Source organism: Geotrypetes seraphini, chromosome 8 (genome assembly GCF_902459505.1).
Source record: "Geotrypetes seraphini chromosome 8, aGeoSer1.1, whole genome shotgun sequence".
Taxonomy (NCBI): Eukaryota; Metazoa; Chordata; class Amphibia; order Gymnophiona; family Dermophiidae; genus Geotrypetes; species Geotrypetes seraphini.
This window is the reverse complement of record NC_047091.1, coordinates 138,605,023-138,624,522: the sequence shown is the minus strand read 5'-3', so window position 1 is coordinate 138,624,522 and position 19,500 is coordinate 138,605,023. Positions and strand designations below refer to the sequence as shown.

General features: G+C 44.1%; 1 protein-coding gene across 1 annotated transcript in view; it reads right to left on the bottom strand.

Moving 5' to 3' along the window:
- Nucleotides 1-19,500, bottom strand: part of ZDHHC8 (zinc finger DHHC-type palmitoyltransferase 8) — a 121,188-nt gene that overhangs the window by 28,798 nt on the left and 72,890 nt on the right. Inside the window, exons 2-8 of the mRNA XM_033955725.1 lie at nt 14,215-14,336; nt 9,292-9,449; nt 6,486-6,658; nt 4,796-4,898; nt 4,075-4,166; nt 1,357-1,489; nt 61-175 (exon numbers count right to left, since the gene is read on the bottom strand). Of these exons, the coding sequence (XP_033811616.1) occupies nt 61-175; nt 1,357-1,489; nt 4,075-4,166; nt 4,796-4,898; nt 6,486-6,658; nt 9,292-9,449; nt 14,215-14,336 (896 nt within the window). The remainder of the gene's footprint in view (nt 1-60; nt 176-1,356; nt 1,490-4,074; nt 4,167-4,795; nt 4,899-6,485; nt 6,659-9,291; nt 9,450-14,214; nt 14,337-19,500) is intronic.

The window sequence follows — 19,500 nt, the reverse complement described above, 5'->3', positions numbered from 1 at the left end:
GTAAACCCATCACCTGTACCATGGTCTGTCCATAAAGAAGACTGAGAGCCATGTGCTTACCTTCACTTGCAGCCAAGCCCTTCAGGTCACTGTACTTGCTCGAGTCTCCTTTTGGTGGCAAAGCAGGCTGCAGGTCCATACTCTTCTCTTCTAGACATTCCAAGCTACCTTTAGACTGGGAAAAGAGGGCAAATTAATCTCCTCATCAACCACCATGCTCTAAAAAGATATACCTGTGCTTCCTATAATAGCAGTTCTCTCTCGCTCTTGTTTCTTTCAGCTTGGGGCAGTTCCACCTTACTCAGGGCAAGATTCTCAAAAGTTTAACGCCATCGCTAAACTGTTTTCCAGCAGTTTAGGCTGTAGGCAGTTTAGCGGCGGATCATCAATACGGATAATCTTTGTCTTTAGCGAGGTTTCTAGCATTCTCCAACACTCACATGCAAATGGGCTCTTCAACACTGAAATGAGCCCTCCGGTGGATTCTTAAAAAATGCCGAGCCATTTTCAAAAAGTGGCATCAGCTTTTGGCAACAAAAGAAAAGTGACTGGTCCAGGGGTGCCGGTCAGTGTTAGAGACTACTAGAAAGCCCTGTGTTTTGATGCAGCAGTGGCGTAACTAGTGTATTTGACACCCGGGGCTGATCATTTTTTAATACCCCTCTTCTATTAACCAAAAATTTTTTTTTTTTAATAATCTAGGAGTCACACAACAAGGGTGCACCTAGGAAAAGGCAGCATCCTAAACACTGCAATGAGCACTAGAACATCAATACACCCATTATACAATTGAACAAGCCAGATTAATTCAGATCCACAAATACACCCTCACCGGTATGGAATAAGGAATCACAAACTAAAAATAGAAATATGTAGACAAAAGTTAAACTGAACTGCTAAGAAGCCATACTCTGCATACATTGCAACACCTCAGAAACAGTGACACATGTCCCCTAATACTGTACAAAATATAAAGATTGTAAATGTGAATTTGGAAAAACTAACAAACTACAATCACTACTTTACAAATTAACAAATAGAAATAAAACAAAAAATGGGACATAAGAAAATACCATTTTATTGGACTAATCCATTTTTCAATTACCGTATTTTTCACTCCATAAGATGCACCTGACCATAAGACGCTCCCACTTCTAGAGGAGGAAAAACCAAGAAAAAAAAAATTCTGAACCAAATGGTGTGCCCTGTACCCTGTCCCCCCTCTGGTGGTCTAGTGGTAGGCCGAACAGGGTACAGGGCACATCTAGTGGTGGGCACATCTAATGGTAGGCAGTCCCAAGCCAGCCTGCCAGACTCAGCCTTGCTGCCACCAGGAGGGGCTCTTGGCTGCTTTACCTTTGTTCTCTGCAGGTTGGCCTGTATCCCATTGTCACTGATCTTCACAGTGATCTGCTTCTCTGACAGATCTGGTCGAAGGAAAGGAGGCTTCATACTCACTGCTTGTTTCTTCTTTGGGTCAACAACATATCTTTGCAATTTGAAAAAAAAGAAAACCAACCACAATGAGAAAATGTTTTTTTTAGTGAGACCCAGGACTCGTGTTCCAGAAGCATTAATACTCTGTTCTGAGTTAATGGGGAGTCTCCTTTCAGTCAACCTAAACTCAGTTTTGAGGTTTGCAACACAATGGGAATTTTAGTATTTCTACAATGAACTCATATGCATGAGACCTAATTGCATACAATGAAAGCAGAGTATGCCAATTGCTCTCATTGGTGGAAATTGTAAAAATCCAACTAGGTTGTGGTCCTTGAGGACCGAGTTTGTTAAAAGCAAGCCAATAAGAATGATTCTGTTCCACTGATCAAAGTAGGCTGGGCTGGAATGCTGAAGGAGTGAGAGACAAAGGGTAGGAGTAGTGAAAAAGAAAGAAAGCCCATCTTATCTTTTGTTGTTAAGAATGAAACCACAGCTGTGCTGAGATTTAATTATAATCCAGATTGTGAGGAAGGTCTATTTTTAGTATCACTCTCTTGTTCGGCAGGGATATGGTTAACCATATGACTCCAGAAAAAGGAGGACGGGTTGAAATATCCGAGTTTTACTTCCACTGCTTTCAACGGAAATAAAACCCTGAGATCTCAATCTATCCTCCTTACTTCCATTGCTTTCAATGGAAGTAAAACCCGAATGTCTTAATCCGTCCTCCTTTTTATGGAGCCATATATATGGTAACCCTAACTAGGGGTAGTCTTCAAAGTATAAAAGGGATGAAGAATAATATGTGGAGAGAGCTCTATTTTTTTTCTAAACTTTAGAATCCCTACAGTCTCGGCTACATAGGCTATTAAGCAGCTCATGATCAATTTGCAGCAAGTAGAGACCCACTACAGGTTTGGTTCTCAACCAGTGTGCCAGGACACACTGGTGTGTCACCAAAACATTTGACAGACATCATCATTGCACTTTTCTTAATGCGTGTGGTGGGTTGGGGAGATCTGAGAACCAGGAAGTCAATTTCGTAATCCATTACTAGTTCCTAACTCCTGTCATTAGCCCTAAATGGAAATGTTGCAGGCCCAGGGCAACTTCTGGGGGAACGGCCTGGAATGCAGTTCTCCCACTTCTTTTCAGACTTCAGAGCAGTAAAGGTATTTTGCTTCTTTCCCTGCCTTCCAGACAAACTGCAAGGAAGAAAAGGGGAAAGGGGGGGGGGGGAGCACTCGGAGAATAGTTAAGCTCTGGAACACATTTCCAGAGGTTGTGGTAAGAGCGGATAGTGTAGCTGGTTTTAAGAAAGGTTTGGACAAGTTCCTGGAGGAAAAGTCCATAGTCTGTTATTGAGAAAGACATGGGGGAAGCCACTGCTTGCCCTGGTTTGGTAGCATGGAATGTTGCTACTTCTTGGGGTTCCGGAATCTTATGTTACTCTTTGGGATTCCAGAATCTTGCTATTCTTTAGGATTCTGAATGGAATGTTGCTACTCTTTGGGTTTTTGCCAAGTACTAGTGACCTGGATTGGCCACCATGAGAACGGGCTACTGGGCTTGATGGACCATTGGTCTAACCCAGTAAGGTTATTCTTATGTTCTTATGGATCAGAGCACCAAACAGTCCCTCTGCTCCCTCATATATCTCTCCTCTTCTATTGCTCCTGACCTGGCCTGCCTATCCCCTTCCCCAGCTCCACAGTTGTTCTTCCTTTTTGCATATAAATTAAACCCTATGCAGGCCAATGGCATACCCCTGTCCTCCACTCCAGCAGTCACTATCATTGTATCTGTATTTCTCTAGCATCAAAGTCAGCAACAGAGAAATTATATATAAGGTTTTTTTTCTATGTTCAGCTGCAAATTGTAGCGTTTAGCGTGTCATACATGTGAATATTATCTGTTAGGCGTGTCACAACAGAAGAAAGGTTGAGAATAGCTACTCTAAAGTGTTCACTTGCTAATGACACCACAGCTTATGCAAAACTGATGATCATGCAAATGGCATTATTCTGAACAGTAAAATAGAATTTTAACCTATTTAAAAAGACAAGGCAACCAGAAATACATTTTGAGATTAAATGTGTGTAAAATCTTCTTTACATTGGAACATCTTCCTCTCCCTTCCCCGAAGGGGTTCAGGGGTTTTATTGCTCGCTCGGTGCTGTTGGGGGAAGAAGGTGATTTTGCACTGTTGGATTTCATCAGACCCCCCCACTTTGTCACACTGGCGTACCTTGATGCTGCAACACGCTTCTATGGAACGTTTACAATTCTCTGCTTTGGACACAACAAGGGGTACATCTTTTAGTTTTTGTTGGGAACCATTCTGTCTTACGTTAACCCACAGAGCTCGTAGTCATCTGCTTAATGTGTGAATTTCTATTGTGGCACAATATGGAATGGAGTGTATTTTGTTGTATTGGGATTGGCTTTGGGGTAGGGTGGGTTGGGGAGTGGGTTGGGGCGTGGGTGGGAGTTTATGTACATGGTGAAGTTTAGGAGAAAGACCGTATTCATGTATTTCATTGACCACCATGCATTGTACGATTGTGTGTACTGTTCCATTTTGAAAATCAATAAACATATTGAACATAAAAAAATTTATTGTGCCTGTTGTACCTGGGAGTCAGGGGGCTGCAAAGGACATGTTCCAAATTCCCACGGCAACCTCGAGTGAAAGGATTAACACCTCCACGAAACTTTCCAGTCACCTGCAAAACAAAGAGTGCCCAAGTGAGCCTCCCAAGAGCCTCAGAGCTCACCCACTCCACCACTCACAATCTCCCAAGAGCCCCAGAGTTCACCGATGCCACTGTTGGCAACCTCCCAAGAGTCTGGAATCTCACCCATTCCACAGCTCACAGTCTCTCGGGAGCACCAAGGACTCACCAACTCCCACAACGCACAACTTCCCAACAGCACCAGGAGCTCATTCACCCCAAGTGCACAATCTCATGAAAGCTCCTGGAGCTCTTTCACGCCCCAGCGCACAACCTCCCAGGAGCACAGGGAGATCACTCACTCCACAGCGCCATAACCTCCCAAGAGCGTACCCACTCCACATATCCTGTAAACAGCAAGATCTCCTCCAGATCCAGGTGATCAGCTCAGAATGTCTTGAGACCACCATGAACTTTAGGACAGAATCAATGGGGAAAGGGAATGGGGACTTGCATACCGCCTTTTTGTGGCTTACTACCTGAGAACGGGCATTTGAATTCTGTCGGGAAAGTAGACAGCTGGCTGAATCTGGTAGAGTGAGCCCCACTGCCCTGGTATCTTGGGGCAATGTGTGCTTGGAGGGGGAGGGGCTGGAAGGGAATGATAGAACCAAGCTTACCTGCTCATTGGTGGTGCGACCTCGAGCCACCAAGACAATGTGGAATCCTGTCAGACCAATGACAGGGATGAAGAAAAATCCAGCCACACACATCACCGCCACGCTGGGCATCACCGCTAAGGAGGCCAAATCTAACACTCAACAGGACAGTTCCAAAAATAACCATTACTGACTGGCACTTTCTTCACTGTGCCTTCTAAACCATCCTCCCTCTGGGATAACTCCCTTCCAAGAACACTTTGCTCTCCTGGTAATATGGTTCTTTACCATATGGGCACAACCACCATAACAAAAGCTTCAGAAGTACCCGCTGTTCTAGCCACAAGCACGAAGCACCCTAGAGCTCTGGCTGGGAGGTGAACATGTACCAGCCCTGATATCGACTCCATTTTGCCATTTCCAGTGGCCTATTTATCTATCCAAATTCTAGTTTAATTTCTATGACCTTTGGGGTCCTTATCCCAATCATATATACATAGCAGGGCGCTGCGTGCGTCTGGTAACACTATAGAAATAATTAATACCGTGTTTCCCTAAAAATAAGACCTACCCCAAAAATAAGCCCTAGCATGATTTTCAGGGTAGGTCTTAAGATACGCCCTACCCCAAAAATAAGCGCTTTACCCCAAAAATGCCCCAGTTAGATCGCCCCCGAAGCCCTGAATGTCCCTGACACTACCTGACTCCATCTCTGGATTCGCTGGCCGCAACAGCGCTCCCCCCATCACATAGCCAAACCCCACTGACTCTCCCATCCATCCCCATGCGCAGCATCTTTCCATCTCTCCTTCCCATCCGAAATCTGCCGACCCTCCCACCGCGAGACCGACATATCTCCCTCCAAACAGCAGCGTCAGCAGCACTTTAAACAGGCTGCTTCACAGTCTTCTCCCACCAGGTCCTTCCCTCTGCTGCATCACTAATGATTTCATCAGCGATGCAGCACAGGGAAGGCCCCGGCAGGAGAAGGCCATGAAGCAGCCTGTTTAGAGTGCTGCTGTTTGGAAGGAGATATGTCGGTCTTGCGGTGGGAAGATCGGCGGAGTTCTGCTGTGCGGGGGAATGGGAGGGATAGAAAAATGCTGCTTAAGGGTTCTGCTGCATGGGGGATGGGAGGGAGGGATGGACAGATGCTGCGCAAGGGTTCTGCTGCATGGGGGGATGGGAGGGAGGGATAGAAAGATGCTGCAGAGGGCAGGCACAAGGGGATGGGTGAGAGGGGAGGAAAGATGCTGCACATGTGGGGGAGAGATGGGAAAGAGGAAGAATTGGGGTGGAGGAGAGGAAGGGATGATGATCATTGTTCATGAAAAAAATAAGACATCCCCGAAAATAAGCCCTAGTGTGTTTTTTTGGACCCAAAATTAATATAAGACACTGTCTTAATTGGGGGGGAAACATGGTAGTAGTAAATCAGTCTGCCTGGAGAATGCCTCTGCTTCCATTATTTTCTTCCACACAGGGACAGGCTGACCATAGGGCAGTGTTCAAGGGCCCACAGTGGCAACAGACCCACTCTCCCCTAGCCTCCATCTAATTTAATCACTTCTGATTGGTACCCAGATCACTTACAATCCACTCTTGCCTCTACAGCATCGTCTCCCGTCTTGGAGAACTGTTGGAACCCAACTCCCTTGTGCTCCCGCTCCTCTTCAGTCCCCCTCCCTTACTCTTTAGAAAAACAGGATACGTGACGGTGGCGTGAACTGCCCCCAGTCTGTCCACGTGGTTTAAAATGTAAACCAAGCCAAAGCCAAAGACGCTGACCATGTGCGTGCTTAAAGACAGCAGGAAGAGGAAAAAGAAGCGGTAATTCCTTCGCCCAATGCAGTTATTCACCCAGGGGCAGTGGTGGTCAAAATCCTGTGGGAGAGAAACAGAATGGTGTGACAGTGTTTTCATCAAATATGGCAAACATCACAGTGAGAGAGTCTCAGGGTGTTTTCCTCTCCTTCTTAATCTATCCCAGAATAGGAATACAAATGCATTTCTTACATAGGGCACTACATTTTCTGCATGTTGCTACTTTTCAGTGGCTAATCCAGCGCTGAGTTAACCATTAAGCAAAATAAGAATGTGCTTAAAGCACCAAGGGAAGGGGGACCCCAGAGAGCTTTTTCCCCCTAGCTATCATGTCCTTAACTCTTTCACTGCTGTCTGCTATACTCATTATTCAAATGAATTTCAGTGTTGATCTAAACATTATAAAGATATATGGTGTTTTGTTTCGTACAGTAATGATTTTTCTCCTCCTCCTGCCCAGGGTTTGCGTATCTGTACGCCCTAGAGTGTGTGAGTGCATGTGTGATTGGTTGTTTGAGTTGCGTGTGGTGTGGTTTGTATGGTTTGAATGGGATGTGAGTGAGAGTGGACTGTATTGAATCGTTTGGGGATTCTGATTGCTTTTATAACAGAAATGTGGACGGGGGATGCTGGTCAGCGTGCTGTTCCCTCTTACTGCCAGTTTTGCTCTTTCTGAGGGGGTGCAATGTCTCTTCTACTGCTGTGCAATTCATTGCTATGTACAGTTCAGCCTATGTATCTTGTTTGGTGTTGCACGTTGAATGTTATGTATCACTGTGCACATGCACTGTTGTTGTATTGTGGACGGTAGTTGCTGTCCGAGTGTTTCTTGTCACAATAAACATGATATTAAAAAAAAAAAAAAAGTAATGATTTTTCTCAACACTTATTGAGTCTTAATGTCTTGTCAGTTAAGCAATGGAAAGGTTGAGGGGCACCAGTGTCGTGCTGTGCTTAGGGCCTCGGTTGGCCCTTAATTTGGCCCTGGGTTAATCCTAAGAGTTAGTCAAAGCTGTCAGTGTCTCCTATGCTGTCAAGACCACACGATTTCCTTCTTCAGACGAGTGGCCAAAATTCTTCTGTGCAGAAAACCCCTGCTAATAACCACCGGCCCGAACAGGAGCACCTCTCCACCCCTCAACTGCTCACGTTCCTGAAGACTTTTATTAGAATGCCAGAGAGAGCTTGAGCTCATTAGGAATTAGGAGTGGGTTTTTATTCCAGAAGGAAAACACTACTTTACTGAAGAGATGAAAAGAAATTAACAGTGAATAACAGGAGCACATTTGTGTTTGTTTAAATGATTTAAGAATGGCAATAAAACCTTATATCGTTTTCACTTTTTCTACAGTCAGTTCCTCCGCGGTTGTGCTGTTTATGTCATATAATTCTGCAGATGAGGAAAAGACATTTTGTCCTGTTCAAAACTAACAGGGACCTTCAGGAGAACTCAGTGTGTGAAGAATGTGTACAGAATCGGACCCTCCAGATCCCCGGGAAATTTAGTAGAGGGTAAAATGCTGAATTTGCTTTTCTCCGAGTGTTCCGCCTGTATTCCCTTCTCACTAGCCACCCCAGGACTGCAGAGCTTTAGCGCATTATAAATAGAATAATGGTTGGGCAGCTGTATCATAAGATTCCTGGGATAGGATCAGATGGCAATTCCCCAAGCCCCAGAGACAGAGGGAAAGTAGGCTTTAAACAGAACCGCCCTGCTCCATAACTTACATAGTAACATAGTAACATAGTAGATGACGGCAGATAAAGACCCGAATGGTCCATCCAGTCTGCCCAACCTGATTCAATTTAAATTATTATTTTATTTTTTTTTCTTCTTAGCTATTTCTGGGCGAGAATCCAAAGCTTTACCCGGTACTGTGCTTGGGTTCCAACTGCCGAAATCTCTGTTAAGACTTACTCCAGCCCATCTACACCCTCCCCGCCATTGAAGCCCTCCCCTGCCCATCCTCCACCAAACGGCCATACACAGACGCAGACCGTGCAAGTCTGCCCAGTAACTGGCCTTAGTTCAATCTTTAATATTATTTTCCGATTCTAAATCTTCTGTGTTCATCCCACGCTTCTTTGAACTCAGTCACAGTTTTACTCTCCACCCCCTCTCTCGGGAGCGCATTCCAGGCATCCACCACCCTCCCCGTAAAGTAGAATTCCCTAACATTGCCCCTGAATCTACCACCCCTCAACCTCACTGAGGAAAAGCAACCACTGTGAAAGTGGCCAGAATGGCATCAAAGGAGGCTCGTGGGACTTAGAACATAAGAACATAAGCAATGCCTCTGCTGGGTCAGACCAGAGGTCCATCGTGCCCAGCAGTCCGCTCACGCGGCGGCCCAACAGGTCCAGGACCTGTGCAGTAATCCTCTATTTATACCCCTCTATCCCCTTTTCCAGCAGGAAAATGTCCAATCCTTTCTTAAACCCCTGTACTGTACTCTGCCCTATTACGCCCTCTGGAAGCGCATTCCAGGTGTCCACCACTCGTTGGGTAAAGAAGAACTTCCTAGCATTCGTTTTAAATCTGTCCCCTTTCAACTTTTCCAAGTGTCCTCTTGTTCTTTTATTTTTCGAAAGTTTGAAGAATCTGTCCCTCTCTACTCTCTCTATGCCCTTCATGATCTTATAAGTCTCTATCATATCCCCTCTAAGTCTCCTCTTCTCCAAGGGCTGCTTACCTCGACACAGTTGTCGCACACACTGCAGTGGGAGCAGCGGGGAGGCCGGTAGAAGTGGCAGGTGGCACACCACTTCATCCGTACCTGGATTCCTTTAATCTCCACGTTCTTGTAGAGCGGGGCTCGAAAATCATCATCTTTGTCTTCGTCTTCATCCGCTGTTGGATGCAAAAGAAGAGAAATAATCCACCAGGCAATAAAGAGATCTATGTGCGGCTCTTCCACATTTGTGGGCCAGATCTTGAAAAGGGATTCTCGCCATCCCCATTCTTCAAGTGCACCCTTTCCACCTCCAACGTTTTTTTTGTTTATTACACAGATTAAAACAGAAATTCAATCTTGCTGAATAAAAAGTGTTTTCTTCCACAACGAAAGAAAACACATCTTAAATCAAAGCAGCACCTTCTGTGTTGTTTGCTCTAGAATTTCCTGTGAGTAGAGAATGACTCGGGGAAAAAATTTTGTCCCCGTCACCTCGACCACTGTCCCTGTCACTGCCTCATCCCCCGTGACCACTGTCTCCGCCCCGTCCCCATCCCTGCAACCACTGTCCCCACCCCATCCCTGTGACTACTATGCCCGCAGCATCCATACAAGTCTTAGTACTGTAATATTTAGCTTATTCCTTCCTTATAAATCAAAGTTTTGGCTGCTGAACTAGAGAAATAGATGTTCAGCTGGCAGGGTTTGTTTATAAATTTTTATAAACACAACTAATATACTACTTTATCCTAAAGCAAAAAAAAAAGAAATAAATAAATAGTATTTTATTTCTACCTTTGTTGTCTTCCATCCACCGTCTGTATTCTCTCAGCGTCTTCCATTTGCTCTGTTACTGTGCCTCTCCCTTCACCCCCCCCCCCCCCAATTGGTCTGGCACCCATCTCCTTCCCTCCGCTCCCCCCATAATCTGGCATCTCAGTCTTCTTCCCTTCCAGTGTCTTCTCCACACTCTGTTCCCCATTTCCCTTCAGCGTCTTCTCCCTACTCTCTGTTCCCCATTTCCCTTCAGCGTCTTCTCCCCACTCTTCCTTCCTCATTTTTTCCCTTCAGTGTCTTCTCCCCACTCTGTCTTCCCCAATCCCCATTTCCCTTCAGCGTCTTCTCCCCACTCTGCCTTCCTCATTTTTCCCCTTCAGTGTCTTCTCTCCACTCTGCCTTCCCCAATCCCCATTTCTCTTCAGCGTCTTCTGCCCACCTCATTTTTTCCCTTCAGCGTCTTCTCCCCACCACCACCTTTCCCTCTCACCACCTCACCGCCTTTCAGCACTCCTCACACAGCCCAAGAATCTCCCTTCCTCCCCCTTACCTTCGCGGCGCATTAGTAAAGTAACTTGCTCAAAGCCGGCCAAGACTGCCTGTAATCGCGTATGTGTGGGCGAAAGCTTCTCTTCTGACGCAACCGGAAGTTGCGTCAGAGGAGAAGCTTCCACCCAACACACACACAACTGCAGGCAGGCTCGGCCAGCTTTGAGCAAGTTACTTTACTAACGCCGCAACACACCATGAAGGGAAGGGGAAGGGAGGGAGATAGATTCGGTAGATAGGAAGGAGGGAGGGGGCTGCGCATGTTTCCTCCCTTAACTGCGGGGACAAGGCCATTCACCGCTCCATGGGGCAGTGGATGGCCTTGACCCCGTGCCCACAGTGAGCACTTTTTCCCACTCCACTGTTCTGGCAGGTTACCCAGGTAACAGCCTCCGTGTCATTCTCTACCTGTGAGTTTCTGCCTCTCCTGTAGGTGGCCGGCTCAGCATTGAATATCCAGGTCAAATTCAGCCAGGGACAGTCAGCATCTTTGAAAATATTGACCACCACAGGCTGAATATCAGATGGGATAGCACAAGATGGCAGATAAAGACCAAAATGGTCTACACAAAGGAATTTGTGTGTGTTGGATTTGAATTTTTGACTTGATATTTTATTTATTCAATTTTCTATACCGTTCTCCCAAGGGAGCTCAGAACGGTTTACATGAATTTATTTAGGGTACTCAAGCATTTTTCCCTGTCTACCCCGGTGGGCTCACAATCTCGCTAATGTACCCGGGGCAATGGGGGGATTAAGTGACTTGCCCAGGGTCACAAGGAGCAGCGTGGGTTTGAACCCACAACCTCAGTTTTAAATCGTTAAAGAGAATTTTTTAAAAATCCAATAAACCACATATGTGCACACACCTGTAGAAAGTACCTCTCTGCCCTAGAAGTGGTATAATTTAAAAAGAACCCAACCAGCATTTAAGGCCTCAGCAGCTCTAGAACCCTGAAAAAGTTATATACAAACTGTTTTATTAAAAATCAAGCTTATAAGAAATCAACTTCAATATACTATACAACAATGAACAATAACAGATGACAATGAAGCATCACTAATAGTATTCAACCAACGATTTTTCCAAATTTCCCTCCAACCCAAATTTTGAATACTAGTCCCTCCCCTAGATAATACCCAGAAGAATCCCCAACTCATCCTATTATAACCCCCAAAAAAGTGGGTAGGCCTACTGTAACATTCAGCGATATGAATGACTATATACCTTCATTTTCTCTAGTATAGCGCCCTGAAGAAATTAATATGTGTCTTGTCTGGGAACATGACCCATGAAAAAATGCAGTCAGTATTAGGGCAGCACAGAAGACTGCTCTCACATTATTTAATTCTAGGAAAAGGAAGGTTTAAAAGAAAGGACTGAGAAAACTGAAGTGCAGAGGATCATCTTTAGGCCTAGACTTTTAGGCTTTCAGGGCTAGATTCATTACGCAAACTGATCGTGTACTGGTAGTTTGCGATCTGATTTTCCTCCAACCCGATTCACTAACCTATGTGCCAATCCGATTCCGATCCGTGCATGCAAATAAGGGGGAACGACATGCAAATGTAGGCAGGAAGCGATTCACTGACTGGGCTGACCAATCAAAAATAAGCAACTGCTGAGGACCAGTCACTCAGGTCCTTTCCGACTGCCCTGCCTTCTGCCGCCCTGCTCTCTGCCCCGATTCTCCTGCCCTTCCCCGCAATGCAAGCCCATGGTTTTAACCTGCGGGTTAAAACCACAGGCTTGTGAATAAAAATTAAAAAAAAGTAAAACAGTAGAACAGCACTGGAGGCAAGAAGGTGAAGGAAGGCAGAAAGGGACATGTTGGGGCGAGGAAAAAAAAAAAAAACTGGACAGCAAACGCACGCACAGACCATCTACAGGCATGCGTCGGGATCGCTACCCAGCGATCCATGTCGTCAGATGGGGGGGTGCCTCCGATCGTCCCCATTTGCATGAAGATGGTTGGTGAATTGGTCGACCTGCCTCCAATCGCCCACGGATTGGAAGGTTAGTGAATCCAGACCTCAGTCTGTACAGCTGGAAGCTTTCTGTTTCTACTTCTTGGTTTTTTTTGTTTGTTTTTTATTCAATTTTTATTAGACTTTTATAATTAAAACAGAAACAGTATAATCACCACAAGTACACCACTCTGGGATACTACATCCACTCGATATAGAATACAGAGTAAACACAGCTCTATTATATCCCAGCCCCACACCCCATCATGGCATAAAATAGGAAGAAAACAATAAAAACAAAATAAAACACCAGCAAAATAAACACCATGTGGAAGTCCCAATGTGGTTCCTTCAAAGAGACTCCCAAAGAACCCCACAACCCCTCCCCCCCCACATCCATCCACCCACACAACGGAAAGAAAGGATTAAATAAAATGGAATATTTTTTCCCAAGTCCGCTTCTGCTGTTCATAATAGCCATAGTGCTTAGCAGCTAAGCATTCCATTTGGGCAAGTTTTTTTAATTTTTCCAACCACTCCTCCTCTGGTGGAGCAACTAGTTTTTGGTTTTTATAAATTAATGATTCAAGGTGAGGGCCTGCCAAAAGGATGGAAAGAGGTGGCTGTAAGTGGTTGGGAAAATAGGTGAAAACCAATGGAATGCTTCTGCTAGAGATGGAGATTCATTAGAATGCCTTTACAATGTATTACATACGATATAAAGCATGTTAAGTTAGAACTAGAAGTGTTCGAATCCAAGCTAAAAGCCTACTTTTTAAAATCTGTTTTCAACTCTTAACTCCCACTCACTGCTGTCAGATACCTTCCATACCCTGAAATGTCCTTCTTCACACAGAGGGTGGTGGATACATGGAATGCGCTGCCGGAGGATATAGTAAGCAGAAGCACGCTACAGGTCTTCAAAGAAGCTTTGGATAGGTACTTGGAGGACAAAGGGATAGAAGGGTACAGATAAGAATAGAGGTAGAGGTAAGTTAAAAAATTAGTCAGGGACCACTGTTTCAGGCAATAGGACTGATGAACCGCCGCGGGTGCGGACCGCTGGGCAAGATGGACCTATGGTCTGCCTCAGCGGAGGCAACGCTTATGTTCTTATGTTCTAAATTAGATTGTAGAACTATGAAATAGTGGCTATGCAAACAACTGGAAACATCAACCGTATCATATGAAGAAAAAATTGTTCCAGTTTGATATTAATCTCCAAAAGTCATCAGGAGAGGGTTAGATACTCGATCCTCAGAGGGTGAAACCTGTGGGTAATTTCACCCTCTGAGGATCGAGGATCTAACCCTCTCCTGATGACTTTTGGAGATTAATATCAAACTGGAACAATTTTTTTCTTCTAAATTAGATTGTAAGCACTTCTGAGCATGGACTGTCTATTGTATGTTAAAATGTACAGCGTTGCGTATGCCTTTCGGAGCTATAGAAATAAAAAGCAACTTAGCACATAGAAATTTAATCTGTGCACAATACAATCTCTAACATAAGTAACTAATTTTCTTTTTATAAACACAAATGTGTGAAATGAACCGAAACAGTCCAAATTTGGAATAAAGGCAAAAAATCTGAAAAGAAACTGAAAGTGTTTTCCCTGCGCAGACCAGTCTGATCTTTTATGCTTACCTCGTGGGAAGACTCCTGGGTCCATGAATGTTGCCATGCTGAAGTTGGCCAGCACAAAGAGAAACATGAGCCCATTGTAGAGAGGGATAGCAGAGGAAATAGTTCTGGACAACCAAGGGCACCTACAGAGAGGCAAAGAGATGAGGCATGAGACACACAACAACTATATTAATTGCATGTCAAAAGAATATAAGAAGAGCCATACTGGGACAGACCAAAGATCCATCAAGTCCAGGATTCTATTTCCAACAGTAGCCAAGATCCAAGTCACAAGTACTGTACATGGCAAGATCCCAAAAGAGTAAAAGATTTTAGACTGTTTAGCCTAGAAATAAGCAGTGAATTTTCCCCAAGTCCATCTTAATAATGACTTATGGACTTTTAGGAAAGTATCCAAACCTTTTTTTAAATTCTGCTAAGCTAACTGCTTTCACCACATTCTTTGGCAACAAATTCCAGAGTTTAATGACATGTTGAGTGAAGAAATATTTTCTCCAGTCTGTGCTGCCTTTCATTCCAGGCACTTTACAATTTTTTTTCCAATTTCTTTATTTATGCTTATTGAAATATACAAGAAAATCTAAATCAAGATCATATTTTTCAGAGCGCTTTTTAACTTATGTTTTCAGATACAGGCAAGCAAACATCTCTGGTGTCTATTTGAATTCTTAAAAAGATGTGTGTGATAGGTGCACTGGCATCAGAATGTCTATACCTATAGCTTATTCGGGGTATTTGATATTGCCCATCCAATACCTAGAAGACCAAAATATTTTTTTAAGTGGGTTATGTTGGAGATTAAGATGAAATGACTTTCACCAGACCCCCCCCCTCTCACACATACACACAGTATCCCTCTGGTGTTCTGCTTTGATTCAGTACCTGATTGAAAAGGACTGGAACAGATGACCTGGACACTCACATGGGAAAGAATTTAGGACCCCCTTTCATAAAATTATGGTAGCGATTATCCCGTGGCAAATGCACTGAACAGGCTTTGGTGCATTTGCCGCACCAGGAATTGCTACTGTGGCTTTGTAAAAAGGGGCCCTTCATGACTATTTTGGGGCTTTTTTGGAATACTTTACCTCATGTAGCCTGCAGCCGTATACTAAATGCTCAACACAGATGCAATGAACTCTCATGCAGTGCTCTTCCTACTGTGTGACAGGGATGGAAAGAGGGAGGATTGAGTTGGGGAGATGGGACTTTATACTGTTTTGTATAAAGGGTATCACAACCCGGACGAAGGAAGTCATCATGCCGCTGTATCGCGCAATGGTGCGCCCGCACCTGGAGTACTGTGTTCAATACTGGTCGCCGTACCTCAAGAAGGACATGGCGGTACTCGAGGGAGTGCAGAGGAGGGCGACTATGCTGATAAAAGGTATGGAAAATTTTCCATACGCTGACAGGTTAAAAATGCTGGGGCTGTTCTCCCTGGAGAAGAGGAGACTTAGAGGGGACATGATAGAAACCTTCAAAATCCTTAAGGGCATAGAGAGAGTAAATAAGGACAGATTCTTCAAACTGAGAGGAGCCACAAGCACTAGGGGTCACTCGGAGAAGTTGAAAGGGGACAGGTTTAGAACAAATGCTAGAAAATTATTTTTTACGCAGAGGGTTGTAGACACATGGAACGCGCTTCCGGAGGAAGTGATAGGCCAGAACTCTGTACAGGGATTCAAGAAGGGTTTGGATAGGTTCCTGGAGGATAAAGGGATAGAGGGGTACAGATAGAACTTGAGGTAGGTTATAGAAGTGGTCAGAAACCACTTCACAGGTCGCAGACCTGATGGGCCGCCGCGGGAGCGGACCGCTGGGCGAGATGGACCTCGGTCTGACCCAGTGGAGGCAACTTCTTATGTTCTTATGTTCTTGTATCAGCATTCTGTCAACTTTTCCTTTTTTGCCCCCCCCCCCCCCCAATATTGTAACATAAAAAGCACAAAAACTAGAAGACACACCATGAAATTAATGGGTAGCACATTTAAAGACATTGGAGAAAATATCAATGCACAATTAAGCTCTGGAAACTGTTGCCAAGGATGTGGTAAATGAGTTAGCAGTTAACAGGTATGTCATTCTGGACTACAGGATATTCTCCCCACCATGCAGATGGAATCCACTCTAGGTTTTTGATTCCTCCTCCTTTAGCAGAGGACTCTGCTGCCCCTTTTCCTTTCGCATGTGAGCCAGAAGGAGTATTTCTGATCTGCTCTGTATATTTTTTCTTATTTTCAGTGTTTTTAGCAGTTTTTGGTGCTCCAGACCTCCCCAGGTTAAGGGGAAAGCGCTGCCTGCGTGAAGAAGCAGATTTGAGATTTGCAACTGACAGGCCAATCCTTCTGAGGTATCTGTTGGCCAGCCTGCAGAAACTGTTGTGGAGCTCGGAGTCTGGACCCCTAGAAGCTTTGCTTGCCTACTGGATTATAGGGTCTTAAGCACAGGCTATTAGGCCCCTGCAGGGAGCTGGCTGTGTTTTGTCTCCCTTTTCGCATGCGCGGGTCAAGGATCAATCAGACTTCGATCTGACTAGCAGACTCCCTAATCCCCTACTTGTCGATATGATGAAGCTACCAAGTAGTAGATTTAAAACAGATCAGAGAAAATATTTCTTCACATAACATGTAATTAAACTCTGGAATTTGTTGTCTGAGAAAGTGGTGAAATCAGTTAGCCTAGCAGGGTTTAAAAAAAAGGTTTAGATAATTTCCTAAAAGAGAAGTCCATAGGCCATTATTGAGATAGATTGGGAAGAGCCAGTGCTTATTGCTAGGTTAAGAAGCAAACAATCTGTTTTTACTACTTGGGATCTAGCTAGATACTTGGGACCTAGGTTGACCACTGTTGGAAAAAGGATACTGGGCTTGATGGACCTTCAGTCTGTACCAGTAAGGCAATTCTTATGTTCTCTACTGAGCAAGGACTGTCTATTGAATGTTTAACGTACAGTGCTGCATGTCTCTAGTAGTGCTGTAGAAATAAGTAGTAGTAGTAAATTCCTGGAGGAAAAGTCCACGGTCTGCTATTGAAATAGACATGGGGGAAGCCACTGCTTGCCCTGGGATTGGCAGCATGAAATGTTGCTACTATTTGGGTTTCTGCCAGTTCTTGTGACCTGGACTGGACACTGTTGGAAACGGGAAACTGGGCTAGATGGTCTGGGCCATTGGTCTGATCCAGTATGGCTATTCCTATGCTGGGATTCTGAATGTAAAGTTCTCCTTGGAATATATAACATAGAAACATAGAAGATGACGGCAGAAAAGGGCTACAGCCCATCAAGTCTGCCCACTCTGCTTACCCACCCCCTGTCTATGCCCTACTGACCCAATTTCCTTATCTTGACCCTCGTAGGGATCCCACATGGGTATCCCATTTATTCTTAAAGTCTGGCACGCTGTCTGCCTTGATCACCTGCACTGGAAGCTTGTTCCAATGATCAACCACTCTCTCTGTGAAGAAATACTTTCTGGTGTCTGCAGCAGCCACTCTCTCCTCCTCTCCCTATTGGCTAAGGCTCTTAACATTTGCATCTCCTCTTCCTATAGGCTAAGGCTCTTTACACCTGCATTGTGATGTCATAGAACTTTCTGATTATAGAAACATAGAAACATGATGGCAGATAAAGGCCAAATGACTCATCATAGAAACATAGAAGATGACGGTAGAAAAGGGCTACAGCTCATCAAGTCTGCCCACTCTGCTTACCCACCCCCACTGTCTATGCCCTAATGACCCAATTTTCTTATCTTGACCCTCGTAGGGATCCCACATGGGTATCCCATTTATTCTTAAAGTCTGGCACGCTGTCTGCCTCGATCACTTGCACTGGAAGCTTGTTCCAATGATCAACCACTCTCTCTGTCTCTAAGATACAGTAGTTTAGAAGTATATATCAATTTAAAGAAATTGACAATGTTCTTGTGTGTATGCCAATGTAATCCAATCAAATCCTGTTGAGTACTCTCCTGCCAAGCAGCCAAATTTTGAAGCACTTGTAATTTGTTTAAAAATTTTGCTAAAATTCTAATGTAAAGAACATTATAATAGTCTAGAAATGCACAAGTACCCATATCATCCATGTAAGGTTAAACTGGCCTTATCAATTTCAGTTTAGACATAATTCTCTCCTGGCCTATACCATACTGTCCCCACAGGACACCAAGGCATTTTATCTCAGAGACACAAGGTATATCAGTTTATTCTAACCTAGGAACTACAGACAATCCAGCATAGTTTATATCCCCCATTCCTAGAGAGGTAGTCTCACCCAACCAAGCTTTAATCTCAGAAAGACAGTCATTTAAGGAGCCAACAATCACATAATAATAATAATATTATAACAGTTTATATACCAAAGGACCGTGAAGTTCTTTGCGGTTTACAATAATTAAAAGATGTCAGATTGAGTGGATTTAACAAAGTTATAAGCTAGTGACTAACAACTCTAGGGATCAGTTATTGTGGGATGAGGTTAGTTGCCTATGTATTTTAGGAACAGATATGTTTTTAGGCATTTCCTAAATTCCCCATAAGTAGTAGACGTAAGCAATTGTTCTAGATCTTTACCCCATAGTGCTGCCTGATGTGAGAGAAGGTGTTGATGATATCTTTTAAATTTACATCCTCTAACAGGAGGGGAAACAAAATTCAAGTGTGAGCCTCTCTTATGTCTGTTGGCTGAGAAAGAGAAAAGGTCAGTTATGTATTTAGGGGCTAGACCGAATAGTACCTTAAAACAGAAACAACCAAACTTGAACTTCACACGTCTCCATCTCTATTCTCCCTCAGAGAAACTAACAACTGAATATCATCACCATAAATAAACACAAGAGGTGTAGATGGGCTGGAGTAAGTCTTAACAGAGATTTTGGCAGTTGGAACCCAAGCACAGTACCGGGTAAAGCTTTGGATTCTTGCCCAGAAATAGCTAAGAAAAACTTAAAAAATTTAAATTGAATCAGGTTGGGCAGATTGGATGGACCATTCGGGTCTTTATCTGCCATCATCTACTATGTTACTATTGAGACCAACAGCTGTAAATAAATATTGAATAATAACAGACGGGGGAGTCCTGAGGGACACCCTATTGCCAATAATACACCTAGGAACCAGCTGTATCCTTCCGCACACAAAATGTCCTATTCTGCAAAAAAAAATAAAAAATCTTAACCATCTCCCTCACATATGCACAGTGTGTCCTGGTGCAATTGAATCCACTCTTGTACTCTCTGGGGTAATTTCAAAACCTGAGGGAGGGAGCATTCTACAAAATCCTTT